Source organism: Lissotriton vulgaris, chromosome 6 (assembly GCF_964263255.1).
Source record: "Lissotriton vulgaris chromosome 6, aLisVul1.2, whole genome shotgun sequence".
NCBI classification, from domain to species: Eukaryota; Metazoa; Chordata; class Amphibia; order Caudata; family Salamandridae; genus Lissotriton; species Lissotriton vulgaris.
In genome coordinates, this window is record NC_141694.1 from 96,510,537 (window position 1) to 96,536,418 (window position 25,882).

General features: G+C 50.3%; 1 protein-coding gene across 2 annotated transcripts in view; it reads right to left on the reverse strand.

The window, feature by feature from the left end:
* The window catches only part of XPO5 (exportin 5), a 762,403-nt gene that overhangs the window by 154,491 nt on the left and 582,030 nt on the right, over positions 1 to 25,882 (reverse strand). For both annotated transcript variants that reach the window (XM_086926019.1, XM_086926020.1), the window contains exon 27: positions 24,325 to 24,384. In XM_086926019.1, coding sequence (XP_086782145.1) covers positions 24,325 to 24,384 — 60 coding nt within the window. The remainder of the gene's footprint in view (positions 1 to 24,324; positions 24,385 to 25,882) is intronic.

The following is a 25,882-nucleotide window of genomic DNA, read 5'->3' on the forward strand; positions in this document are numbered from 1 at the left end:
CTCCTTGACCTTTCGGCCACGTTCGACACGGTCAACCATGATCAACTCCTACCTAAAATCCGGGACACAGGCATCTGTGGGAAGGTACATCATTGGACTACCTCCTTCCTGACAGATCACTCCCAAAAAATTCAGATGGGTGATTGTACGTTTGACAGAGGGCTTATAACCTGTTGAGTCCCGCAAGGGTCTGCCCTGTCCCCACTCCTGTTCAACATCTATCTGAGACCGCTGGTGGGGGGCTTTGCCCGAATGGACTGCCAGGTGTTTAACTACACTGACGACACACAAATCATTTTACAAATCGACAACACCCCTCAAGCCGATGCACGTTTGCAAGATATCCTGATATATGTGGCAAATTGGATGACAGCCAATCCACTTAAAGGTAACCTAGACAAAAGGGAGGTATTAGCCATCACTACGGACAACAACCCATGGACCAACCAATTCTGGCCACAAGAGCTGGGAGACACTCCGTCTCCAGCATCGGTGCAAAAAAGCCTGGGAATTTAAAATAGATGCTAATCTCTCACTTATCAACCAAGTGTCCACCGTGTTCGGTACTTGTGTGAGTTTGTTAAGTCAATTGAGGAAACTATCAACCCTCCTCTCATTTTCCACCATGCAAACTGTGGTGACCGCCTTGATCATGTCACACTTAGATTATGGTAACTCGCTCTACATTGGGTTACCGGACAAGCTGCTACGCAAACTTCAGGTGGGGATGAATGATGCTGCCAGATTGATTTTTAAGCTTCCCAGAGGCCCACAGTCTTCTCTTCTGCTACAAAAACTCCACTGGCTCCCCATTACACAGAGGGCCAGATTCAAGGGCCTTTGTATTGCCCACAAGGCCCTGCATGGACAGGCCCCAAGATAACTCAAAGAACGCCTGGGGAAATACGTACCCGACCGAAAACTAAGATCTTCCACGGGGGACAAACTAACATGCCCACGTTTTAACTGCACGACTAAAGGAGGGAGTGCTTTCTCTGTCCTCATCCCCCAAGTATGGAATATGTTGTCATGTCATCTTCGCGCCAAAAAAGCCCTCCTGCCATTTAGGAAGAAGGAGTAGTTTCTGTCCTGTAACTCCAGTTCTGTAGTAGGGGTATCTCTGATATATGAATAAATCAAAAGGAGGGACGAGGAAAGGTTGTCCTATCTGTTCCCCGAAAACATAGTGGAGAAAATCAAAATTGGATAGGACACTTGTTACCACTTATACCAAGAGAAATATTGTTTCACAATATTTCTCTTGGTATAAGTGGTAACAAGTGTCCTATCCAATTTTGATTTTCTCCAGTATCTCTGATATAGTCATAATCTAGTGAATAGTCCCGCCCATGTGCGTGGACCCCGGAGCAATCAAAAATAATCTCTTAAAGTGTCGAAAAAATGCAGAACTGCACAGACACTTAAGAGAGAATTAAAGACAGATAATGCAGCCTATAAAACCAGGCTACACTGTCCAGTACTTCAACTAGAAATTCCACCAAAAATCCACAAACAGCAAAGCCTGTTCAGATTTCTCATTGCCTCAACAGCAAGAACCCCTCTGGAATGATAGAGAGGAAGACCTGGACAGACAAGCCCCATAGGCTGCCATTATGTGTCTCAGAACAGGATACTGTGCCTTTAAGAGAACTTTCCAGAACTTCACAGTATCCCAGAATGCACTGCAGGTCCCTTTCACTTTCAGTTATTTTTGAAGGCGTAACACGCCAGACCTGTAGCATTCCTTACACGGATATCTCTCTCCACCGGGGAGGAGGGCGGGCGCTTATGACTATAACAGAGATACCTCTACTACAGAACTGGAGTTACAGGACAGAAACTATTCCTTCTGTAGCAGGGGATCTCTGTGTATAGTCATAATCTAGTGAATAGAATGGCAAGCCCATCCCCAAACCAAAGCGGCGGTGGAGAAAGGAGAAATAACACCACTATTGTGCAAACAGATTTCGCAGCGAAGCCTGCCCAACCGGAGCGTCTGCTCTGGCATCAGTGTCCAGACAGTAGTGCTTAGCAAAGGTATGGACCGACTTCCAAGTGGCCGCCTAGCAGATTTCAGCAATAGGCACATTACGGAGCAAAGCCGTCGTGGCAGCTTTGCCCCTGGTGGAATGAGCCTTAGGTTTACCCCCTAAGGTCTTATTAGCCTTTTGGTAACACAGTTGTATGCAGGGCACAATCCTGTTTAGAGGTAGCAAGACCGGTCCTGACTGATCCATAATTGATAAACATTTGATCTGACCTACGAATATCCTTGGTCTTATCCAGATAAAATTTCAACACCCTCCTAACATCCAGGGAATGTAGCGACCTTTCCGCTGGAGAGGAAGGATTCTGAAAAAACGTAGGTAAAGTTATGGTCTGGTTAACATGAAAATCAGATATAACCTTTGGAAGAAATTTAGGGTGAGTTCGCATAACAACCTTAGCAGCATGAAATACAGTACAAGGTTCCTGGCAACACAACGCCTGAATTTCACTCACCCTGCGGACCGATGTATGGCCACGAGGAACGCCGCCTTCCAGGACAGGTGCTGCAACGAAGCCTATGAATAGGTTCAAAAGGCTCCTTCATCAATCTGGACAGCACCACATTCAATTCCCATGAAGGCGAAGGATGCCGGACAGGAGGGAACACTTTCTTCAAGCCTTCCCAAAAATCTTTGATCACAGGGATCTGAAAGAAGGAAGTCTGTGAAGGGCATTTCCTGTAGGCAGTCAGCGCAGCAAGATGGACCTTAACGGAATGGATATTAAGGCCAGACTGCGCCAGATGCAGGAGATATGGAAGGATTACATCTTCCTTACACGTCGTCGGGTCATAATTCTTGGACTTGCACCAGATGCAAAACCTCTTCCACTTGTAAGCATAGGAAGTCCGAGTAGAAGGTCGCTTAGCCTCCTTCAGTATGTCCATGCAATCTTCAGGTAGATTCAAATGGCCATATTGCACTATCTCAGGAGCCATGCCGCCAAACTCAAAGACGAGAGGTTGGGGTGCAACATCTGTCCCCCGAACTTCGTGAGAAGGTCCGGCCTGCACGGCAGCCGTATGTGAGGAAGGAGAGACCGGTGAAGCAGGTCCGTGAACCACCACAGCCTGGCCCATTCCGGGGCAATCAGGATCATCCGTGCCCTGGACTGGGCCAGCTTGATGAGCACCGCCGGAATCAGGGGAATGGGTGGAAAAGCGTACAGAAAGCTGTTCGACCAGTTGATCCATAGCGCATTCCCCAGCGTCCCCTGCTGGTAGTACCTGGAGGCAAAGACTTGGCATTTGCTGTTTTCGGCGGTGGCGAACAGATCTATGTCTGGAGTCCCCCACCACGCGAAGACTTCTCCTAGTACTTCATCGTTTGTGACCCATTCGTGGTTTTCCTGAATCAGTCTGCTCAGTGCGTCCGCCTGAACATTCTGCACACCTGGTAGATGGGTAGCCGTTATCGTCAGTCCTCTCGCCAGAAGCCATCGCCAGATCGCCTGCGCCTCCTACGCGGAGTGCGTGATCTCGAGCCCCCCTGCTTGTTGAGGTAATACATCGTGGTCGTATTGTCCGTCTGTACAAGCAGAGAGTTGGTCTGGAAGGATGGATGAAAGGCCTTCAGTGCCAAGTGAACAGCTCTGAGTTCCAGGAAGTTGATGTGATACGTGGACTCCGTCGGTGACCACGTTCCTTTAAGTCTCCGGAGTGCGCTCCCCTGCCCTGGAGAGAAGCATCCGTCACGATAGTCTGAGTGGGAATGTCCTTGTGGAAAGGAACCCCTCTGAGGAGATTCTCCGCTGAACACCACCACTTCAGAGACTGAAGAGCATGCAGAGGCAGTCGTATCTTGTCGCCCCAAGACCCTTTCCTCTGATCCCACTGATCCTCCAAGCACTCCTGCAAAGGTCTCATGTGAAGTCGTGCGTGTGGCGTTAGGAAGATACAAGAGGCCATCGATCCCAGTAGAGAAGACACCGTCCTCACTGTTGTAGATGGAGAGGTCATAAGAGCCTAAGCCTTCCGAAGGAGTGATAATCTTCGCTCCTCCGAAGGAGGCACGCTTTCTGACAGCGTATTGATGGTGGCTTCCAAGTACTGAATGCACTGGACCGGAGTCGGGACAGACTTGGACATGTTGATGTGCAACCCCAGCTTGTTCAAGAGAATGCACGTCTTCTGGAAATGTGCCTGAGCTTCGAGAAGGAGGAGGCCTTGATCAACCAATCGTCCAGGTACGGGTAGACAAACACCTTGTTCTTCCTTAGGTGTGCTGCTACCACTGCCATGCACTGCATGTTCTGGGCGCAGACTTCAGCCCAAATAGTAGTACTGTGTACGGATAATGATTGGTGCCAACTTGAAAACTCAGGAACTTCCTGTGTTTGTGTGCAATGGGCACATGGAAGTACGCATCCTGTAGGTCTATTGCACATAGCCAGTCTCCCTGTTGCAACTGAGGATCAATCCGATGCAATGACAGCATGCAAATCTTTTCTCTGCGAATCCACTTGTTTGCCTGTCGCAAGGTGCAACTTTTACCACGCAGAGCCTTTACGACGATACTATTACAACGCATGCCATTACAACGCATTGCGCTGGGGGGCGCTCTAGGATAGGGAATAGATTTAATTTACTATCCAACACCTTCCCTACTATCCACGGGGACTGGAGTTGGAATAGTAAATTAAACTATTCACTATCCAGTACCCCTTAACACTATGCGTTGTAAAAGCATGCGTTGTAAAACTTGCGATGTAAAGGCATGCGTGGTAAAAGCATGCGTTGTAATGTCATACATCCGTCGCAAGTCCAGAATGGGCCTGAACTCGTTCTTGTCCTTCTTGCGAACCAGGAAGAACCGGGAGTACAGACCTCTTCCTCTTTGAGACAGAGGTACGTTTTCTATCGCCCTTTTCCTTAACAGGATATCGGCCTCCGCCTGGAGCTCGAGCAGTTGAAACTGCGAGCTGACCGGAGGAATTGATGGAGGCGGGCTGGTGAACCGAAGACTGTATCCATTGCAAACAATATTCAGCACCCACTTGTCCTGAGTAATTTTTCTTCACTCTGCCAGAAAAAATTTAACGCTTCCCCCCCCACCGGAGCGGGTAACGGATGTAGGGGAAGTAACCGCTCAGGGTCGAGACCCGGCCGGGCCCTTGTTCGCTGTAGAGGACTGCTGTCCCCCTCTACCCTTCTGGCACTTCTGGAAGGGTCTCCGGAACTGCTGCTGTTGTTGCTGCTGTTGTCCCGAAGACTGCCCTCGTCCTCTTCCCTGTGCACCGAACCGTCTCTAAAACGGCCGGTAGGCCTTCTTTTCTTTGGGCGTCTCCAAGCCCACAGCCGTCAGGGTCTCTGCCTCCGCCTTCATGCGGGCCATCTCATCATCGGCATGCTTTCCGAACAGGGTTTCCCCCGAAAAGGGCAGATTGGCCACCCGCTGCTGGGCCCCCGGCTTGAGTGATGTGAGCCTGAGCCAAGCATGGCGCCGCTGGTTGATCCCATGACAGTACCCATGGGCAGCCAAAAGGGAGACATCAGCAGCCGTGCTGATGACCTGGTTTGAATCCAGCATCCCCTCTTTGAGTAGCTCTTGGAAGTCCTCCCTCTTGTCTCGTGGGAGAAGTTCAGTGAACTGTTGCAGGGATTCCCACAGGGCACGGTCATACCGCCCTAGCAACGCCGCATCGCTGGACGCCTTCATGGCCGTGGATGCAGTTCCACAAGCCTTCCTACCAGCTGAGTCGATCCATCGGCTCTCCTTATCGGGCGGTACGGTTGAGGACGGGGAGGTAGAATGTAACTTCCTGGCCGCCGTCACTATAACAGAGTCAGGCACCGGGTCTATCCGCAGAAAAGCCAGGTCCAAATCCGGGGCCCTGTACTTCTTCAGAAGTCGGGAGGGAGCGGCTTTCACCACCGCTGGCGTGAGGAACAGCTCCTCCGCAGGCTCTACCAAACCAGGCACTAGTGGCAGTAGAGAGCGAGACAAATGCTTCTTGTGAAGCGTCTCAAATATCACGGACGTCGTGGGTGTTGGAGCCGTCACTGTGATTCCCAATTTTGCCGCCCCCCTCAGGAGAACATCCTGGAACGTGCTGATATCGTCCACCGGAGACACCCTTGTCCCTGGGGATTCCAACAAGGTCAGTGAATAGGTCCTGGTGCTGGAGGAGTCCGTGCGGGACCTAGATCCACGCCTCCTATGGCGACGTCTTGACCTGGTGGAGGATCTACGTTGACTCCTCGATCTCGATCTCCCTCTCCATCCGGAGCGGGATCGTGACTTCCTTGGCTTCGGTCGATCTGCCGGTTCCACCGGAGCGGGCGACTTTGGTTTGGCCGGGGCCTTCGGCTTAGGGGTCCCTTTGGGAGGGGTAGGAAGTTTAGGCAGTGAGACCGACCTCGGGAGGGACCAGAGGCGGCTTGTCTGCTGGCAGCTGAGGTCGAGGTATAGGTTGAGGAAGTGGTGGTAGAGGAGGAGGAGTAGGGGCCCTCGGATGGAGCCCACTCGGTAATGGAGGCGGGGGTGTAACCGGTCTCTGTGACGGGGTATACACCATGGAGTACAGCAAACCCGATGATCCGCCTTCCTTTCCAGCCTGGGACGGTAGCGAACCTCCCGTGGTGCCAGACCTCCTTCCATGTCTCTTCGGCGTCGAAGAACGGCGACCGGACGGCGAGCGTCGGTCCCTCGACGGCGAGCGTCTTCTCCTCGGCGTCGACCGTCTCTCCCTCGACGGCGACCTCCTTCGCCTCGACGGCGACCTCCTTCGCCTCGACCTCCTTCGCCTCGACGGCGACCTACTGCGCCTCGACGGTGACCTCCTTCGCCTCAACGGCGATCTTCTCTTCGACGACGAGGATCCCCTCGACAACTATCTTCTCCTTTTCGCAGACGGCGAACGGCGGTGTCGCCTTGACGGCGAGCGCTGACGCCGGGCCTTTCGACGTCGATCACTCGACGATGACTCCGACGAGGACGACGACGAAATCGTCACAGGAGACTTTGACGGCGGTCTGTTCAGTTCCTTCGATGTCGAGCGTCAACGTCGCTTCGCCCCATAAGACGGGGAACAGACTGTAGTCATCCCTCTCAACGCCGTAGTCGGTGCAATCGACCCAGACGGAGAATGGGGAAGCTTGCTGGTCTTCTTGCCCCTGGGGAGCCCCCAGAGGCCTCAGCACGGGCAGAGGAAGCCCCTCCAGACCCACATTGCGCCTCCTCCTTCTTTCCTCAAGGCCCTGTAGCCTGATCTTCTTTCTGTCCTTCAGGGTCCTGCCAGAGAAGCCCTGACAAATCACACACTCCTCTGGGACATGGGAAGAGGGAAGGCAGAGGATACAAACCTCATGGGGATCTGATTTGGCCGTCTTCCTGGAGCACTCCAGACATTTGTCAAATAATGCAGGCATATTTGACATCAAAAGGGTGCAATAAACAAGAAGAAAGACACCAAAGTACTTTAGAAAGCACTCAACTTGAAACAAAAGTGAAAAATCACCAATAAACCCTTGAAAAGGGAGAGCTCAATGCTACAGGGTCCTGCTTGCAGGAGCCGGAAAAAAGAACTGAAAGTAAAAGGGATCTGCAGTGCATTCTGGGATACTGTGAAGTTCTTGAAAGTTCTCTTAAAGGCACAGTATCCTGTTCTGAGCCACATAATGGCAGCTTATGTGGCTTGTCTGTCCAGGTCTTCCTTTCTATCATTCCAGAGGGGTTCTTGCTGTTGAGGCAAGGGAAATCTGGACAGGCTTTGCTGTTTGTGGATTTTTGGTGGAATTTCTAGTGTAAGTACTGGATAGTGTAGCCTGGTTTTAATAGGCTGCATTAAACGGCTTTCATTCTCTCAAGTGTCTTTGCAATTCTGCATTTTTTCGACACTTTAGGAGATTATTTTTGATTGCTCCGGGGTCCACGCACATGGCTGGACTATTCACTAGATTATGACTATACACAGAGATCCATTACTACAGAAACTGAAGACTCATCTTCACCGATGCTTGGGCATAACATTTTAGTCAGGGGTTACACTCACCCGGGGGGACTGTAGCTACTCTTTTCACAGCACCTAGAGACCTGCCGGTATTAAGCGTTCTACAAGTCACAATTAACGTACAAGTTACTTACCTTCGGTAACGATGTATCTGGTAGAGACGATTCTAGCCACATATTCCTTAACATAGAATTATCCCCAGGCGTGAACCTGGATCTGGTAAATTTTTGCCACAGCATCCCTGCGTGCCAGGGGGACGGCACCACGTGACCACGCCCTGATGTTGTCCACGTACCTGACGTCAGCAAGGTCACATAAGTCCCACACCGGCGCGTCTACGTCAGTTTTCTTCGGAGTACTTTTCCATGCTACAATGCGGAGCCATTAGAAACTAAACTGTGAGGGTATGGGAACAGTGTGCAAAGAGCAGGAAAATAGAAAAAAGAATGGTGAGGAACAGCACCATTAGGGACAGTGCCAGGCACTGTGGTACTGAAGGAAAGGGAAAGAGCAGAGCACCACTGTGAGAAGCAACCCTGCAAAGCACGGAGATAACCCCCCTGGAGGCAGAAAAACATATGGAAGAATGTCATGGTAGACATTAGCAAGTCTGCAACCACAATCTATAACAGTGAAGGGGAACAAGTCCGGGACAGATAAGTAACGGCAAAATACCCCAAGTCAACCCCATCAAAGAATGTTGCATCCCCTGTAAAGAACGAAGGGCAGAGGCACAGCCAACAGACCCCAGCCTAGAGGACTGCAGAGGAGTCAGAACCCCTAGCAATAAAAGGGGAATTCATAAGTAGGCCCCACCCTGGAAAAACCAGAGGGTAGGGACGCAGAGGTACATATGAATACATACTTCAATGACCAGAAGGAAGGAATGGAACAAATAAACACGACAAGCATCCTCCCAGGAAAGAAGCGAAAGAAGGCTCTCACAGGAGACAAAGCCACCCAAAGGGAGGGGGGTACAGAAGACCAAGCTGAAGGTCCTTGCAGAACGGGGAGGAAGGGCGTGTCGTGAAGGAATCTGCGGCTAGAATTGTCTCTACCAGATACATGGTTACCAAAGGTAAGTAACTTGTACATCTGATAGAGACTACTAGCCGCAGATTCCTTAACATAAAATAGATACCCTAGCCATACCCATATGTGAGAAAGTGCCATCTTTCTTGCATGGTATGCCCCCAGTTTTAGCTGAATTGCTGATATTCTTTAACTGAGTGTGCCCTGGGCTCCTGCCAATCAGGTGACCAGGGCCTGTGTTCCTTCCCTAAAACTGTGTTGAAACTAAAACCCAATTGGCATCTCTTGCCACAGGTCATCCCCTGGTAAATGGTACCCTAGGTAGAATAGAATAGAATATGTTCTTATATAGCTCATGGCTACCCAAAAGCATCCCAGCGCTGGAAACGTGAGGTGGGGAGCAGATGGAATTTATGTGAAGAGCACGGTCTTCAATTTTCTACGGAAGGCGAGGTGGTTAGTTTCCTGACGGATAGAGAGGGGCAAAGAGTTCCATAGCTTGGGTGCATTATAAGAGAAGAGGCGACCTCCTGTGCGGGACTTCCTGATTCTTGGTACTTCAGCTAGAAGTAGGTCGTTAGAACGGAGGCTCCTAGTTGCTTTGTGTGGTTTAATAAGGTTGGTAAGAATAGGGGGACCTATGCCCTGCCAATTTTTGTGGGCAATGCAAAGAGCCTTGAAGTGTATACGCATTTGTATGGGTAAGCCAGTGGCATGTTTTCAAGGCCGGTTTAGCTGAGGAGTGATTATTGGTGCCCTTGAGGAGTCTTGCTGCTGAATTCTGGACCACCTGAAGCTTGTGGATAACAGAGGTGGGGGCTCCCAAGTAAAGGGTGTTACCATAGTCCAGCCTCGATAGTATGAGGGCTTGGATGAAGATTTATTTAGAATTCTACCGGGGCAGTATTTTTCGTACTGATCTCAGCAGGCCAAAACAGGTGGCCGCTGTTTTCCTGGCTTGGGCGCCGAAAGTGAGTTCATGGTCCAGCCAGAATCCCAGACTCTTTATTTCCTTTTTAGGAATTGGAGCCGGTCCCATGCACGACCGCCAAAGAGTATGTGGATTAAAAATTGCATGGTTACCAAGCAGCATGAGCTCCGTCTTGTCGCCATTAAGTTTGAGGTGAGACTGAATCATCCAAGTGGCGACTTCTTTGTGACAGGAGCTCAGGTTTGTGGGGGCCTGTTCTGCTTGACTCAGTGACACAATAAGCTGTGTATCGTCGGCATAGCTAATAAATTGAATTCCGAAGGATGCAACTATCTCAGCCAGTGGGGACAAATACACATTAAAAAGTGTGGGGCTTAGGGAGGAGCCCTGGGGAACCCCACACTGTAGAGGTAAAGGTTGTGAATGGGTGTTCCCTTCAAACACCTGGAAGTATCTTTCTTGAAGGAATTATTCCAACCAGGAGAGGACCCTACCTGTCACTCCCAGTTTTTTAAGACTATGTAGAGGGGTACGGTGATTCACTGCATCGAAGGCTGCACTGAGGTCTAGGAGGATGACGGCTACGGACCTTCCAGAGTCCAGGATCTTTCTCGACTCTTCTGCCACTAGTGCAGTCTCCGTGCCCTGTCCCGGGCAAAAGCCCGTCTGGGAGTGATGAAGTAGTTTGAAGGTTTCAAGATATGTGGAAAGTTGACGGTTCACAAATCTTTCCGCAAGCTTACTAATAGCCGAGAGAAGAGATATCGGACGGTAGTTGGATAATTCTCCGGGATCCAGATGTTTTTTTTTTTAGTAATGCTTTCACCATGGCCATCTTACAGTCCTGTGGTACTAAACCTGATTCTAAGGAGGAATTGACAAGACTAACAATAGGAGAGATGATAATGGGCAAAGCGGCTTTTAGGATGTTAATGGGGGGTGGGTCCAGCGGTACCCAGGGCATTCCGAGCAGAGAACACCCCTAAGGGCTGCAGCCCTTATTGTGCCACTCTTAGGAGCCCTGTACCCTGACCCACACACACTGCCTTTGCAGGCTGAGTGTCCTGGTACAGAACTAAACAACGAGTCGACACAGCACACATCCCTGTGTGCCATGCCCACAAACCCACTGCCCTGACATACATCAGTCACCCATCTAGCTGGGTGCCCTATGCCAGTGGTGTGGGCACATGTGCATGAGCCCTGAGACCCTACAGTACCCAGGGCCATTCCTGGGCACTCTAAGTGCAGTGATGCCATTAAGAGTACATGGTGCTGTGAGGTTGTCATTACGGCTTTGCTACATAATGTTCCCATTGCAGATATCTGCAGGGCTGCCACTTGGAAGTCGGTCCATAGCTTTGCTAAGCACTACTGTCTGGACTCTGATGCCAGAGCAGACGCTCAGTTTGGGCAGGCGTCGTTGGGAAATCTGTTTGCACAGTAGTGAGGTTGTCCGTTTCCTCCACCGCTGGTTTGGTTTGTGGGGATGGGCTTGCCATTCTATTCACAAGAATATGACTATACACAGAGATCCCTTACTACAGAAGTAGTAGTTTCTTACCTGTAACTCCAGTTCTGTAGTAGGGGTATCTCTGTGATAGTCATAAGCGCCCGCCCTCCTCCCTGGTGGAGAAAATGGTACTGTACTGTGTAGGAAGGTACCTCCTGACTATGGTTGCCCCCAACTTTTTACCCTGTGTTTTAGCTGGTTTTTGACATAGTCGACCTGGGGCCCTGCCAATCAGGACCCCAGGCCTACTGCTCTCTCTGTAAAATGGATTCCATGTACCCTAGGTGCATTTCCAATTGGTACTGGGCCACCCTATCAGACCCTGTAACTCAGGGCATGGGTGTACCCAGGGCTGCCAGGGGCTGAAGCATGTATTATGCCACCCCTGGCTGGCCTCCTAAATTTGACACAACTGGCTGCATGACAGCTGGGGCAAAGTCGTGTAATCACCCTTTGCTGTAGATATAGTATACCTATATCTAACCCTAAAATGGACACACAGATCCCTATCAGTCACTCCTATGGCAGGCCTTAACAATCCTGAAGGCAGAGTGCTTGGAATCGTGTGAGATGGTGCTCTGGCATGAGCTGAGCCTGTCTGCAGCTTGCGGAATCAAGTCCTAATAGCTGTTCCATGATATCGCATACCATATACTCTTAAGTGCATTATAATCCTCGCGGTTAAATGCTAACTTTGGTATTGCTTTATCAAAACATGTCGAGTAAGGTGTCATACGAATTGGAATACTAACCCCTCGCCAATTCTGGCGACGGGGTTAGCATTCCACCCTTCTAGAGGGACACGACATGTATGTAACTGTGAACCCCGGTTAAAGTTAAACGAAGCCTCAGCTCCACAAAATGGATGCTGCCACCACAGACACGAGTCTGACCCCCTGCAGCTGGGAGTCCTTCCAGCGAGGGGAGCCTGGACAAAGGGTTTCCTGTCGAGGGCGGTGCTAGCACCGTCCCAGACAGGGTTTTGTGTATCCTGGGTAGGCAGGGCTTCACAGGAAGGTGACTGCTGAGTGGCACCCCGGTGCTCACTACACATAGGCCAGTCTGAACCAGTTCCAGGGGCACACCAGCCCCTGGCCTGGGAAAGTCCGGCATGGAAGAGGGGTGTAACCACCCCCCTCCTAGTCCCACCCATAGGCACGACCTAGTCACCGGGTCAGCCCCCTTTTTTAGTATAAAGATAGGAGCGGGCCCCCTGTTCAAATTAGATCATCTTTGGAATCAAGACACGACTTTCTGCTAAAGACATCAAGATTTCCTTCTTCAAGATTCTCCCTTGTGGCTAAGGAGTAGTCACCCTGCATCAAGCGGGCACCATCCTAAGAACACTGCGGTCTGCTGCAAGTCCTTCTGAACGAATCCGACGACCGAGCTCGACGAGACCCGGCTTCCCTGGCACCTCTGATCTCTACTCACCTCTACAGCAAAGCTGAGAACTGTGAGTGCGACGAGACCTCGAGGGACCGACGATCGCCAAGACTGCACGACTTCTTTGCAACAAGCCCACCGTGTGCTCCACTGGAGAGTGCTTTGGGGTCCGAGAAGCCCCAACCCTGAGCAGCTCCAGCACCGAAGATCAGCCCTCCAGCATCTCCACGATCTGCGTGGGGCCCTTCTGCTTTTGCGTGCTCACCGCGCTGTGTGGCTACTAGCCGGCTGGCTTGTGGCCTTCTTCACGACGCCCGACGACATCACTGCTGCTGGTCTGGTTGCTCCAGACTGGCCCTTGCTTCCTTCTTCAAGAGAGGCACCCCGGACCCTCCTGGTCCACTCCAGACGCCATTTTGAGTCCACCGCGTGGGCTTGAATTTGCCTAGGCTTTGTTGCCCAATCCTGGGTCCAGCGACGCCGACAGCTTCAATCTTCGTGGGACAGCTCGCTCCTCCATCCTGGTCGCCGACAACGCCTCCTGGTCCGTGAGATCTGCGAGCCCAGCGTCACCCACTCACCTAGTCGAGGTGACTACCATCCGGTGCCCTCCTGGTGCCACCTGACTACTGGCTAGTAGTCTCGAACTTGGTCCCCTCTGCTTTCAGGTGTCATCTTCCTTCGATCCAGGCTTGGATCCATCGAACTTTCTTCACTGGTCGCCTGCCAGCAACTTCTTTCTTCCAGGCTCCTGGTCCGTCTACGAGGATTCCCGACGTCTTTTGAGACCTATGCAGCTGCAGCCCCTGGGCTAGGTACTTCGGCATTTCGGTGCCCCAGCATAGCCTCACTATCCAAGGGTCAGAATCCACTTTCGTTTTCCTCCCACCAGGTCGGGTTCGCCCGAGAACACTAACTTTGTCTTTACTAGCTACCATAGACTTTGTCCCGCATCACGCGTGAGAGTGCACACTCTGCACCCGAGTCCCCTGGGTCTCCTAGAAGTAATCTGAAGATTCTATAGTCAAGATCTAGCGATTCCAAAGCCTATTAGTACTGTACTTACCTGCTAGTAATTTCGCATTCCACTTTCAGAGTATATGGTTTTCCGTGCCCCTCGGGCATTTGTATATACTGTGCTAACTGAAGTATTTTCGTAAGAGTTTTGTTTTGTGCTTAGTACCCTGTCCTCATAAAGAGTACAGGGCTGTTGTGATTCTTAATAAATATCTTGTTTATTTTCATAACACTTGTGTGGTGTCCTTTCACTTGGTATTCAAGGGGTATATGTGTGGTAAACAGCTGGCTTAACACGCCCTCTCGAGTCTTTAGCCTTAGACTGCTCGTATCCACGCTACTAGGATAGCTGGTCTATAAGGTTGACTTACAACCAATCATCAATAAGGGTTGCGGGACTGATACATAGTGTTCACTAGAATAGTGAGCACTGCATATCAGGCCACCTTCTCACATACTGTATGCTACAGGCCTGGCTTTATACACCTTCAAAAAGAACTGAAAGTAAAAGGACTTTGGCTGTGCATCCTGGGATACCGAGGGTCTCTGGAGAGTTCCTTAAAGGCACGGTATCCCTTTTCCAGAAACATAATGGCAGCCTATAGGGGCTTGTCTGTCTCTACCCTTCCTCTCTATCATTTCAAAGGATTTTTGTGAAGGGAAGTTTCTCTATGTGTGAAACTTAGCGAAATGTGTAAAATTTGATATTATTTGGCTATCCTTTTCACTTCCTGATGAAGTGCTGGCCAATGTAGCCTTGTAGTTCTAGGCTGCATTATTTGTCTTTTATTTTCTCTTAAGTGTCTATACAGGACTGCAGAAGAAGACAACTTAAGAGACTATTTTGATTGTTCCGGGATCCCCACACATGGGCGGGACTATTCACAAGATTATGCCTATACACAGAGATCCCCATTCTACAGAAACCTAACCTACAATCAACGTCTTGTCAGAGAGGCTGCCTAGGCTGCCACACAGCAGACATGTTGCTGGACCCCTGGGTGGAGAGGCCCCTGCTCTCTTGGGCCTGCAACAAAGCACATCCTGAGTGAGGTGATAGGTCTCCTCCCCCAGGATGGGCAGGGGGAAGCTTCAAAGGCATGCCACCTTTGTGAGCTTATCCAGGCCACTTGCTGTACTCAGCAACAGGCCCCCACTGGTTCTGACCTCCATTCTGGAGGGAAACCCTACGTGAGGAAAGGGGGTGTTCCAGCCTGTGCCAACTCCACCCCTCAGGTGGGAGAGACGAGGGGAAGCACAACTCCGGGCTCCGGCCATCTTGAGGATGGGGAGCCCTGCCCAATCAGAGATAGGCTCCTGCCCCCCTCCCACAGGAGAGGAGCATCATAGGGGGTGTACTCACCCCAGGCCAGGGACCTATTGGCCCCTGCCTGTAACACCCCTAAATTTAGTATTTAGAGGCACCCTGAGCCTTCCTTCCTCAGATCCCGATTTCAAAACAAGAAAGAAGACCAAGAAGAAGACGACCTGCCGTGCAGCTGCTAACAAGAGGACGACATCAACTGACTTGGCCACAGCCCTACAGGCCTGTTGATCCCTTTAACCTGCTCCTGCTAAATCCCGGCGTCTCCTGCAGACAGCAACCTCAAGATGACCGGAGGACCTGCCTGCCTTGGCCCTCTTAGAGACTGGGACTCCCAGGAGCAGTAGTTATGCTCAAACAGCAATACCCCTGGTGTCAGCCAAGAACCGCAAATCTAGCATACTCTGCACCTGCCGAGCCCGGCCTGTGCCTGAGTGGACAAAGACCCTGAGGACGTCCCCCTGGCGATTATGACCTGGGATCCAATGCCCAAGGACCCTCCTCGACGACCTGGACGACGCCTGCAGCCTCAGAGCAAGGGACCCCTCCAACCGTGACCAGCAGAGGATAAGATTTCCCGACATCAATAGACACCCCTGTACCCGGCACCCTCGGCCCAACTCCAGGATGACTACCTATCCTCCAATATCCCAACTCACCCCTCGAAGTGTTGGTCGCTCGTGAAGAATCTCCGTCCTTGAGCCTGAAGCCTTTGTTCACTTTCCAAGATCTCCATTGAGTAACTTTGAGAGCACGACGGCTCAAAAGCACCCAGCCGCCCGAGTGCCCCTGGCAGTGCAACCTTTGTCCTAATCTACTTCCCCATTTGCCCTAAGCAAGTGACCAGGAGCCCAGCTCCCACAGCCGCGTGGCCTGCTTGCCAGCAGCCACCAACTGAAGGCTCCCTGCCTCTCATTGGATAACATTGGGCCTAACTACCTATGCACCCAGCTGCCCATGTGCCGCTGAGGGTGTACCAACTGTACCTACCTGACCCTGGGAGACCCCTGATACTATGCCCATAACCTTAACTCTGACAGTCGAGTACTTACCCAAAAGCCGATAACTCACTTTCCTTCCATAGGATAACATGGACTGGTTTCACTTGAAAATTCTGGAGTTTTGGAACTTTAAAATATTCATCTAAAATCACCCGAAAATTGAATTATGATTTACTCACCTGTTATCAGGAGAGAACCCAGTGCTGCATCTTTTAGCCCGGCACTGACTCCGAAAAGCAATTTTAACTGTACTTACCAGTTAATTGGATTTCCTTCCATAGGACCCCATTACCTGGTTTTCACCAGAAAAGTTTCCAAGTGTCGATTTTCAGAAACTAAAAATATTCCTTAAAAATCGCCTGTTTGACTTAAACGCATTCTTCCAACTGTTTACAGGAAATGACCCAGTACTGGATCCAGGATCCAATACTGAGTAAGAAAAAGTAATAATAACACTACTTACCTGCTGAGTGAATTTCCTCCCATAGGATAACATTGGCGATTCTATGTGAAAAAGTTTGTAAACTTTTGAAATACATTAATATTCCTTAAAAATCACTACTGGTACCAAAACGCTTTTACTTAACTGTTTACAGGACATGTCCCAGGACTGAATCTAGGATCCAGTCCTGAGGTTAGAAAAGTAATCTACAAAGTAAGTAATCGCATTTTATCTAGAAATTCCCATTGAGCTCAATGTTGCATTGTGTTTCAAATTGTGTTGCCTATTGCAACTATTGTAATCAAAAAGTCTATTGCCTATTTGAAAAGTATTTAACTACAGCAACTCATTCTGAGAAAGTATATTTTGAACCTTGTTGGTTCTAAAATAAAACAGCTATATCGTTTGATTCTAAACAATTGGCCTAGAGTTCAGTTCTTGAGTGTGTGAGACAATTTGCTGATGAGTGTTTTACACTGTCCTCTGATACTGCCTTACTGCTCGTCCAAGCTACTACTTTAGAGAATAAGGTTATATCTAACTTTAGCCTCTGCCAAACCTCTGGGGACTGTGGACTCTGTGCACACTGTACCTTACCTTGGTCCAGTATATACAGAGCCACTTTCTTACACCATAGGGGAGGAGGGTCTGCGAGAGAACCCCACCAGCTTGGAAGAATACAAAGCCCCCAGAGGGGATGTGTCATGGGGGCAGGGAGGAAGGCCCAGTCCCCACCAAGCAGAAGAGAACCTTACCAGCCTAGAACAACCCAGGGCCCCAACAGGGAATGTGCGACAGGGAGAAAGCACCAGTGCCCACCAAAGAAGTGGAAACGGAGGCAGAACCTGCCTCAAAAGAGCACCCACAGCGAAGGGAACAGCTAAACGGGCATCAGCCCGAGGCAGGGGACCAGGCAGGAACGGCCCACCACCAAGACGACGACGACAGGCGCGTAAGCTCCAGCAGAGTCAGGGACAGGAGCACGCAGGCAAACGCCAAGGCACATGGAGGCAGACCATAACGACCAGGCGTGCGCAGCAGGCAGCTGGGACAAACCCTGAAGTAGTGTGGCCAGAACCCGCCGAGCACAAGACTAAGACAGAGGTAGGGGAACCCCCGAACAAGCCCCAGAGAAAGACCGTCCCAGTGGCACAACCCAGCCCACGAAGAGACGTGGGACCGGCCAAAGACAAAGCGTACAGACCATAAGCCACCAACCAGGAAATAGGAGATGACAGGAAATCCTAGCGCCCCTGGAACACAAGGTAGAGGACCAAGTCAAAATGTTGGAATAGAAGGTGGAAACACCAAGACATGACGACGCGGACTGCATGACAAGCCGGTCTGGCAATTCAGAGCCTGAAAAGGGAACGCAAAAAGCATGACAGGCAAGCCCTGTATACGAAGGATGGAAGCACCATCGAAGACTGAGCAGGACAGAACCTGGAGCAGTGCAAGCTGCGCCAAAAAAGGTGAAAAAAGACCGCACCAGGCGGTATACAGGTATGCCAGGAAACACGAGGAGTCCGAGAAGGGATCCACGCCTGCCCAGCTTTGCACAGAGCTATACAATAGCCTACAAGTACCCCACCCAGGGTATGACACGTCCCAACAACCATGGGAGCATCTCTTACGGAAAAAATCCTGCAGCAGAGGTCAAAAAACAAAATAACAAAGGAACCTACGGAAGCACCAATCAGCCAAAATTACACCGATGGCCCAATCTGAGGACCAGTATGGCTTTTACCAACAGCCAAAGAGAAAAATACATACCACTAGATCAAAAGGACTGTACCAGCAGCCAACAGCAGAGGGGTCAACTGAAGGACCCTGAAGGCACCCACACAGAACACACACAGGTCGCCAACCGAAACACTAGGCCGAAACAGCAAAGTGGTATAAATGCCTCCTCAAAGTTAAAGCCTATGGTGGAGGAGGACGACGGAGCCCCGCAGGAAGTCTTTGAATAGCAGAATCTGCGTGGGTGTTAAATAAAAGAACCCCATCATAGGGCAGGTCACCCAGACACTCCCTAATATTCGAGAAAAACACCATCCCGTAATCAAGCATAGCGACGGAGGGCCACAGAAGTAGCCACAGTACGGCCGGGAGCGTCAGCAATATCCATGACCGCACGAAGAATAAACGCGGCCAACTCCCAACCATCCAACACATGGTGCCGTAGATCAGCGTGAGCACCCTCGTGGGAGACGCGAGACAGAAGGGACTCCACAGAATCCCTCAGGCTGGAGGTAGCTCTAGCCAACACACAAAATGTGTTGAGGGCCCGGAAAGAGGCACTGGAGGAAGCGACTAGGTAACGCCCCCATGAATCCAACCACCGGGCCGCCCATGACGGAGGAACCAACACCACAGGCAAGGAAGGGAAAGCAGTCTGCAGAAGAGGGCCCTGAGTAGAAGGGTGGAAGGAAAGACAGCCTGGGTCGTGCGGAGCAGGATGGTGGCGGTGAAGGAGCGGCTGAGGCGGAACGGATCACCCATGGCAGGATGCCCCCAAGCCCCCAGAAGAGAGTTGTGGAGCAAAACTTTGAATGGAAGAAGCAGCTCCCGTCCACCAGAGCCCTGGTGGAGAACATCCAACAGGTGATGCGTAGGGAACGGGGTCACCCATTCTCAAAATACCAGCGGCCGTGAAAATAGCCCGAACAAAGGCAACACTGGCCTCTGTAGTGCGCCTCGGGGGAAAAAGCAATTCCTCCGTGGGCAACGGCTGTAAACTAAGCCGTCCGTCCCAAAGTCCAGCCGGAGGAATAAACGGCCAGCCCCTGAATAGCGGGGGAACCACGGACGAGTTGGGGACCTGAGTGGCCTCCAGGGAAGGCGGAGAAGCCGGCGGAGGAATCAACCGCGAGCTGCGGAAGAGAGGGTCCGAATGTGGAGGCCGCGGTGACGGAGAGGAGCCCTCCCTAGAAAATGCCAGCTAAAAAGCAACGATGCAGCGGTCTCCGGAGAAGAGACCAGGAGACGACCAACCTCCGGAGAGGAAGGAACCTATGGAGACAAGTCGAGGACCAGAAACTGGCACAGCGCCACGGAGTCCGCCACAGGCACCGGATCGAAATCGATCGGTGCCGGAGTGGACATTGGCCACGTTGAGTCAACCTCCACCACCACGTGCTCCCTAGGAGAATGGGGTGGGGTCGGAGCCAGCTCAGCTAAGGAACGGCGCCGGAAAGGCACCGGCTCGACCTCTCACCTGTGTAGAGGATCGAGAGGGACTTAGTAAAGCACCCCAAGCCCCGGCCTCCACCCGTGGCACCGCCAGGACCGGGTAGGAAAGCCTTCCGAGCCGAAAAGGCACTGGCTCGGCCTCAGGCGAGGCAGCCGCCTCTTCAGAGGATGGAGGGGGACTCGGGGACGAGCCCTGAGTTCCGGCGATCTCCTGCGACGCCACAGGGAGCCCCGTAGGGATTTGCGTCGAGGCAGGGATGCAGTGGGCCGAAGAGGGGAGCCCCCAGGACCACACCAGAACGACACCACCCTCCTACAACCTGAAACCGAATCAGTCGGCGCCGAAGCCGCCAGCCACTCCGCGTAAGGCCCCGCATGAGGCAAGGGATCTGCGGACTTCTCAGGATGTAGAGGAGGGGCCAAAGAAACTTGCAGAGCCGCAGCATAGGCTGTCATGTTAGCCCTAGTCGCCAGACGCCGGGGAATGGCGGGTTGGGTGGCGACAGCGCACATCCTGAGGGGAACCCTCGCCCTCTGCCGAACGAGGACAGGGTCTTGGAGACAAGCTGTAGGACTTACCGGCTGGCGAGCAACACCATTGGGGCCGAGGCGAAGGGCGATGCCGCAGTCTGAATCGACGGCTCTTGTCTTCCGAAGCAGGGGACGAACGCTGGGACGACATCGACCTGGGAAAGCAGGTCGACAGCAATTTGAACCAACGCTCCAGCCGGGACTTCGGTTTGAGGTGCTGACAAGCGTCGCAGTCCGTAGAGTCATGGTGCTCGCCCAAACACCACATGCAAATGGGATGAGGGTCTGTCGCCGACATCTGGCGTGCACAAGAAGTACACGTCTTAAAGCCAGAAGGCATATGCACACTGTTTCGCAACACAAAGTGTGAAAAGAAGGCCTGAAAACAGGCATGGGCAGCGATCCGGATCCGCGTTGCACGTGGAAAAGAGGAAAAACTGACGCAGGCGCATCGGGTTGGGACTTATGTGACCTCGCTGACGTCATGTACGTGGACAACGTCAGGGCGGAGTCACATGGTGCCGCCTCGCCCCCCCCCCCCCAGAGCACAGGGATGCTGTGGCAAACTTTTTCCGGATCCAGTCTCACGCCTGGAGATAATTCTTTGTGAAGGAATCTGCGGCTAGTAGTCTCTATCAGATATTAAGATCAGGTTCAAATCACACTGCTGCATGACAAACAGCTTTGGGGGAAACATGCAAATAATCTGAAAAAAACACATTACGACAAGTGATTTGAAGAGAGGCGGTTGATCAGGCAAAAGTAAAAAGACCAAAAGGGCCAACAAATGACCTTTAACTGTTCCCACTGAAAAGCCTTACAGGCCCAATGATAAAATAAACAATACGCAGCATAAAGTTTGGCCTGCATGGATCAAGATGACAAGCCCTATGCCAAGCCATAAAGTGCTCCCTGTGCATGGCATAGATGGACTTCTTTGACAGGTTCCTTACTCCAAGAATGACACCACCCACTTTGGTCCAGCTGCTACTGCTCGAACTTCACACATGGAGATAGAAGTTGTGGGGATTCAGGAGCAGGGCTCTCTCTGGTGCTGAGAAAGGGGGTCCTCCTGAATAGGTATCCAGATCAGAGTCATTCTGGGTATTATACTGTCCTGAAGAAGTCCCCGACTACTGAGATGACTAGGACGCAGTCTCCCCCAATTTGCACAACAACTCTAGGCAGGAGAGGTAGCAGCTGGAACTCCAATATGAAGTTTTGACACTGCATATATTAATTGGTAAATAATCTATCCTGAGTAATTCTAGTCAGGACAACCCAGAAATGTCCTATGCCACCTCGGGAAGTCATTCGTTGTACACCAGCGGATGCTTGCTTAATTCATCTGCACTGGTATTAAGAAGGTGGCTGGCCAGCAGGATGATGTTTTTCTGGTGCAGTTACCTCCAGAGGTATAGGGCATGCTGACACAGGATGCAGGACACCACTACGCCCTACTTGGTGGTTACATTGTCCATGAGGACCTGCACCAGCTTTCCTTGATGGATGACCAAGATGCTTTCAGTACCACACTGACTCCCAAAGCTACAGAATCCTGATGTGTAACCTGCTCTCTGATGAAGACCAGAAGCCTCTGAGCTCCACCTACCAGACCATCTCCCCTCAACCCAGCACTGATGCATCTGTTACAACTGTGAACATATCTCCTAGAGACAGGATCCTTGGAAACTCTAATGGGCAGAACTGCTGAAATTGTGGTTTCTCAGAATTGACTAATAGATCCAGCCAAGGTTCTCCCCATTCGTGGAAGAGACCTTGCCCCACCTCCGGAAGCCACTGTCACTAGTGACCCTCGGGATCAATGACTGAGCTTGTCCGCCCTGGCATTCAAAGATGCCCCCAGAAGGTTCACCACTAGGAAAATTCCCTGATGGTCCAGCCATTTCCAGAGGGGCAGGATACCACCTCACCCTGTTTGTTGCAATACTAATTGGCACAGGTGTTGTCTATAAGTGCTAGTACCAGCCTCCCCTTGATGGATGGAAATAAGGCTTTCAACACCTAAGAAGATTGTCCTCCACTCTAGAAGGTTGATATGGAGCCGGGGCAGTCGGAGACCAGAGGCCTTTGATATCCATTTACCCCAGGTTGCCGCTTCAACCCAGAAGGGATGCATCAGTCACCACTGTCAGCTCGGGGTAAGGTAGGGAGAAGGGTCTGTTGCTAATACAATTGCCGTCCAGTAAGAACTACACTGCAGATCCCTTGCAGTCTCCTCTGAAATGGCGAAGAGGTCCCTACGAAGTTGGGTCAATAGAGACTTCAGATTCCACTACAGAGCCGGCATAAGCCACCTTGTGTGCTTGGCCAGCAGGCTACAGGGGACCATTAGTTCCAAAAACATCAGTTTCACTTCACTGAAATCCCGGACTAAATCTGAAAGACTGGGACCATACACTGAATGTCATGGCTTCTTTCCCAGGGGAAAGGCACGAAACTGAACTGTGTCCCGAATGGCATCGAAGAAACGGAGCGTCTGAGGAGTCAGGTGTGACTTTGACAGTGGCATCTCTTAGTTCGGTGACTTACTGGGAGGCGTAAGGTTTGGACCAGGCCCCTAGGAGTGAATGCCTTAATAAAAGGAGCAGGGTCTCATTGGTGGTTTGCCCAGGCTGGGGGACTTCAGTCAGGACACTTTTGGCCTCTAAGGCAGGAAGCTGGAGTTCTAGAACTTCGGCCACCCTACGCATGATCACTGCATTGGAAGTCCTCTCATCAATGGTAGGGCTGGGGGTATTAGAACACCAGAATCAGGTAAGTTGTTAAAGCCACTGGTCTCTTTGAGGTCATCATACCAATTCTCCTCATGGAATTGTTGGCCGATTTTGTCACTGAATAATCGTTCTCAGAATCAGTTGCACACAAGTAATTTAGTTTGTGGCTCTGAAACGTCAAGTAATGCAGGTTGCAGTTCGATGGAAACAACAGCGACGTCAGGTAGACTCAAAGCTCAAAGAGCATAATGGGTTCTTCTTACTCCAGAATCGATGGAGTCTGCATTGCAGTCGATGCTATGTTAGCCGGAGGCAGACTTGAGATCAGAGCCAGAGGAGGCCAAGTGGTGTTTTCGGAGGATCCAACTGGCGCTGAAGGTGAACCAACAGGCAGTATTTCAAATAGAGGGCCTCTTGGTTCTGGAAAATTTGTAGCAATGCTTCCTTGAAGGCTGCTATTTGTAGCCAGGTCGACAAATGTCTGGGGAATTCAGAGGCCTGCAACGAAGTGCAGGACAAGATATCAGTCAGAAGCTGCTGGGAGCAAGAAACTCTTTGAATAATGCCTTGCTATTTCTAGTCACACTTTGAGCGGTGGGGTGTAGTCAAGTCCACATGGCTTTCTTGCTTATGAAGCGACTTCGACTTAACTGAAGACTTTAAATGGGAATTCGGACTTTGCATTGGACACCCGTCGTGACTTAGACTAGGGCCAGGACAACACCGTTTTGCCTCCCTGATTCCCCTCAGAAGCATGAGGGCATACTTACCACACAACTTTAAGTTGTGACAGTAATCCAGCCACCAAAAGCACACATCTTGTGGGTTGGTGACAGATTTCTGCTTCCTGCAGTCATGTATGGTTTGAATCTAGTTGGTGAGACATCTTCCCTGGCATGCTGTTTGAGAAAGGTTTGAAGTAACCAATAAGACAATTTGAGAGCAGGGCTTCATGTCCAAGACTGAGGAAAGAAAGGAACAGACATCAGCGAAGAAGGGTGGTGCTTATATGCGGCCTCACCATGTCCCTTACAGTACTGTACAAAATCACCAGAGCATGGTGCCACCTCGTGGTGAGCAGGAGCACTGCTGAATGGTTCTCTGAATCCAGCCTAGGAATTTTCTAAAGGTGAGGAATCTGCAATTAGAATCATCCATCAGAATTATAAATATAGGCCTGTTTATATACCTTAATTGTGAAAACATAAATGTTACATACCATCGCCTTCAGCACTAACAACACTGGTGTCTGTCCCCTTCTTGGATACAGAGCAAGCAACTGAAAAACAAGAAGATTTTCACTTGTACACAAAGACTGAACTACCTTAAAACACAAAATGCACTTGGACAGAATTAACAGGCTAAAAGACATTGATCAGACAACAGAAAATGTGTTGAGGTTAACATTTTTTTGCCCTGCATGACTCGATTACTTAAATTGCAAATTCCTCAGCATGTCGTCATTTCATGTTATGAAAAAGTAGGGTCAATTTAAGATAAATTATTTTTGTTAGTATAATGCCCCATGAATGGCAAGCACCAAAGATCAACAATATAGAATTAAATAAGAAAATCTCAGAAGGGAATCTCAATATGAAAATCAGCTTCTCCTGTAAAGAAAAAGTGGGAAGAGAGGTGAGGGAATGGTAAAGGAGAAACACAAATTGCTAAAAATCAGTGATATCAAAAGGTTTTTGGATGTTCATAGATCATGGCTAACAGCAAATATACTGTTTATATAATTAAACTGCAGCATCTGCATTCCCACGTTGATCCCTAGTCAGCAGAATCAACGCTGCATTGAGTTTAGAAACCACTCTATCACCACCACTAAAGTGAAAACCGTCACATCACCACTGAGTCACCTATATCTTAGCTGCGTTCTTTAGGGCTGCATCTACTCTAACAATCAGAAAACCCTTGATTCAATGCACCTGTTGTCTGCAAAGCTGCATAAACCTACTATAGTTCAGCAATAGGAGAATCAACACCCCAACAAGTCTGTGGGACTTGGTCAGCACCAGTTGTCCATCTGACACACCAGCCTGCACAGCTATTTAGGCTCCTTGTACTTTGCTTTCATCTTTCTTTGAACTTTTGATTAGCAGCCTGCCATCCTGACATATCACAACCAAGATTATGGGACAATAAACCCATACAACCCAATTGTTCACACTATGGATCACTTCAGGAAGAGATAAAACTATCAACATATTTAGAAACTCTCTACATTCTTATATTGGTGACTTATGCTGCGTCATCGACATATTATAAAGAGATCACAGACTTTAATTTCACTCTTTGATTTACTGTCAGCTGCAAATTCTAAAATGGAGTATTTCAACTTTGACACCTTATTCGCCAACCCATAGCAGAACACTGCTCTGCTCAACCCAGTGTTTATGGCTGTGTGTAAGAAACTGGCTCTTTATATACTGCACCAAAGTGAAGCACAGTGTGTATAGAGTCAAAGGGTCTCCCGAGGTTTGGCAGAGGCTAAAGTTGGATAGAACCTTACTCTCTTAAGTGGTAGCTTGGTCGAGCAGTAAGGCAGTATCAGCGGACAGTGTAAAGCATTTGATGTACACACTCAAGCAGCAAATGGTCTCACACACTCAAGAACTGAACTCTAGGCCAATTGTTTTGTATAAAAAAATATACTGTTTTATTTCTAGAACCAAGCAAGCCTGGTGCAGTTGAGCATACAAATACTTTTCAGGAGTGAATTACTTGTATGAACACAGTTCAAAATAGCAGTGTAACTTGTACTGGTTTTG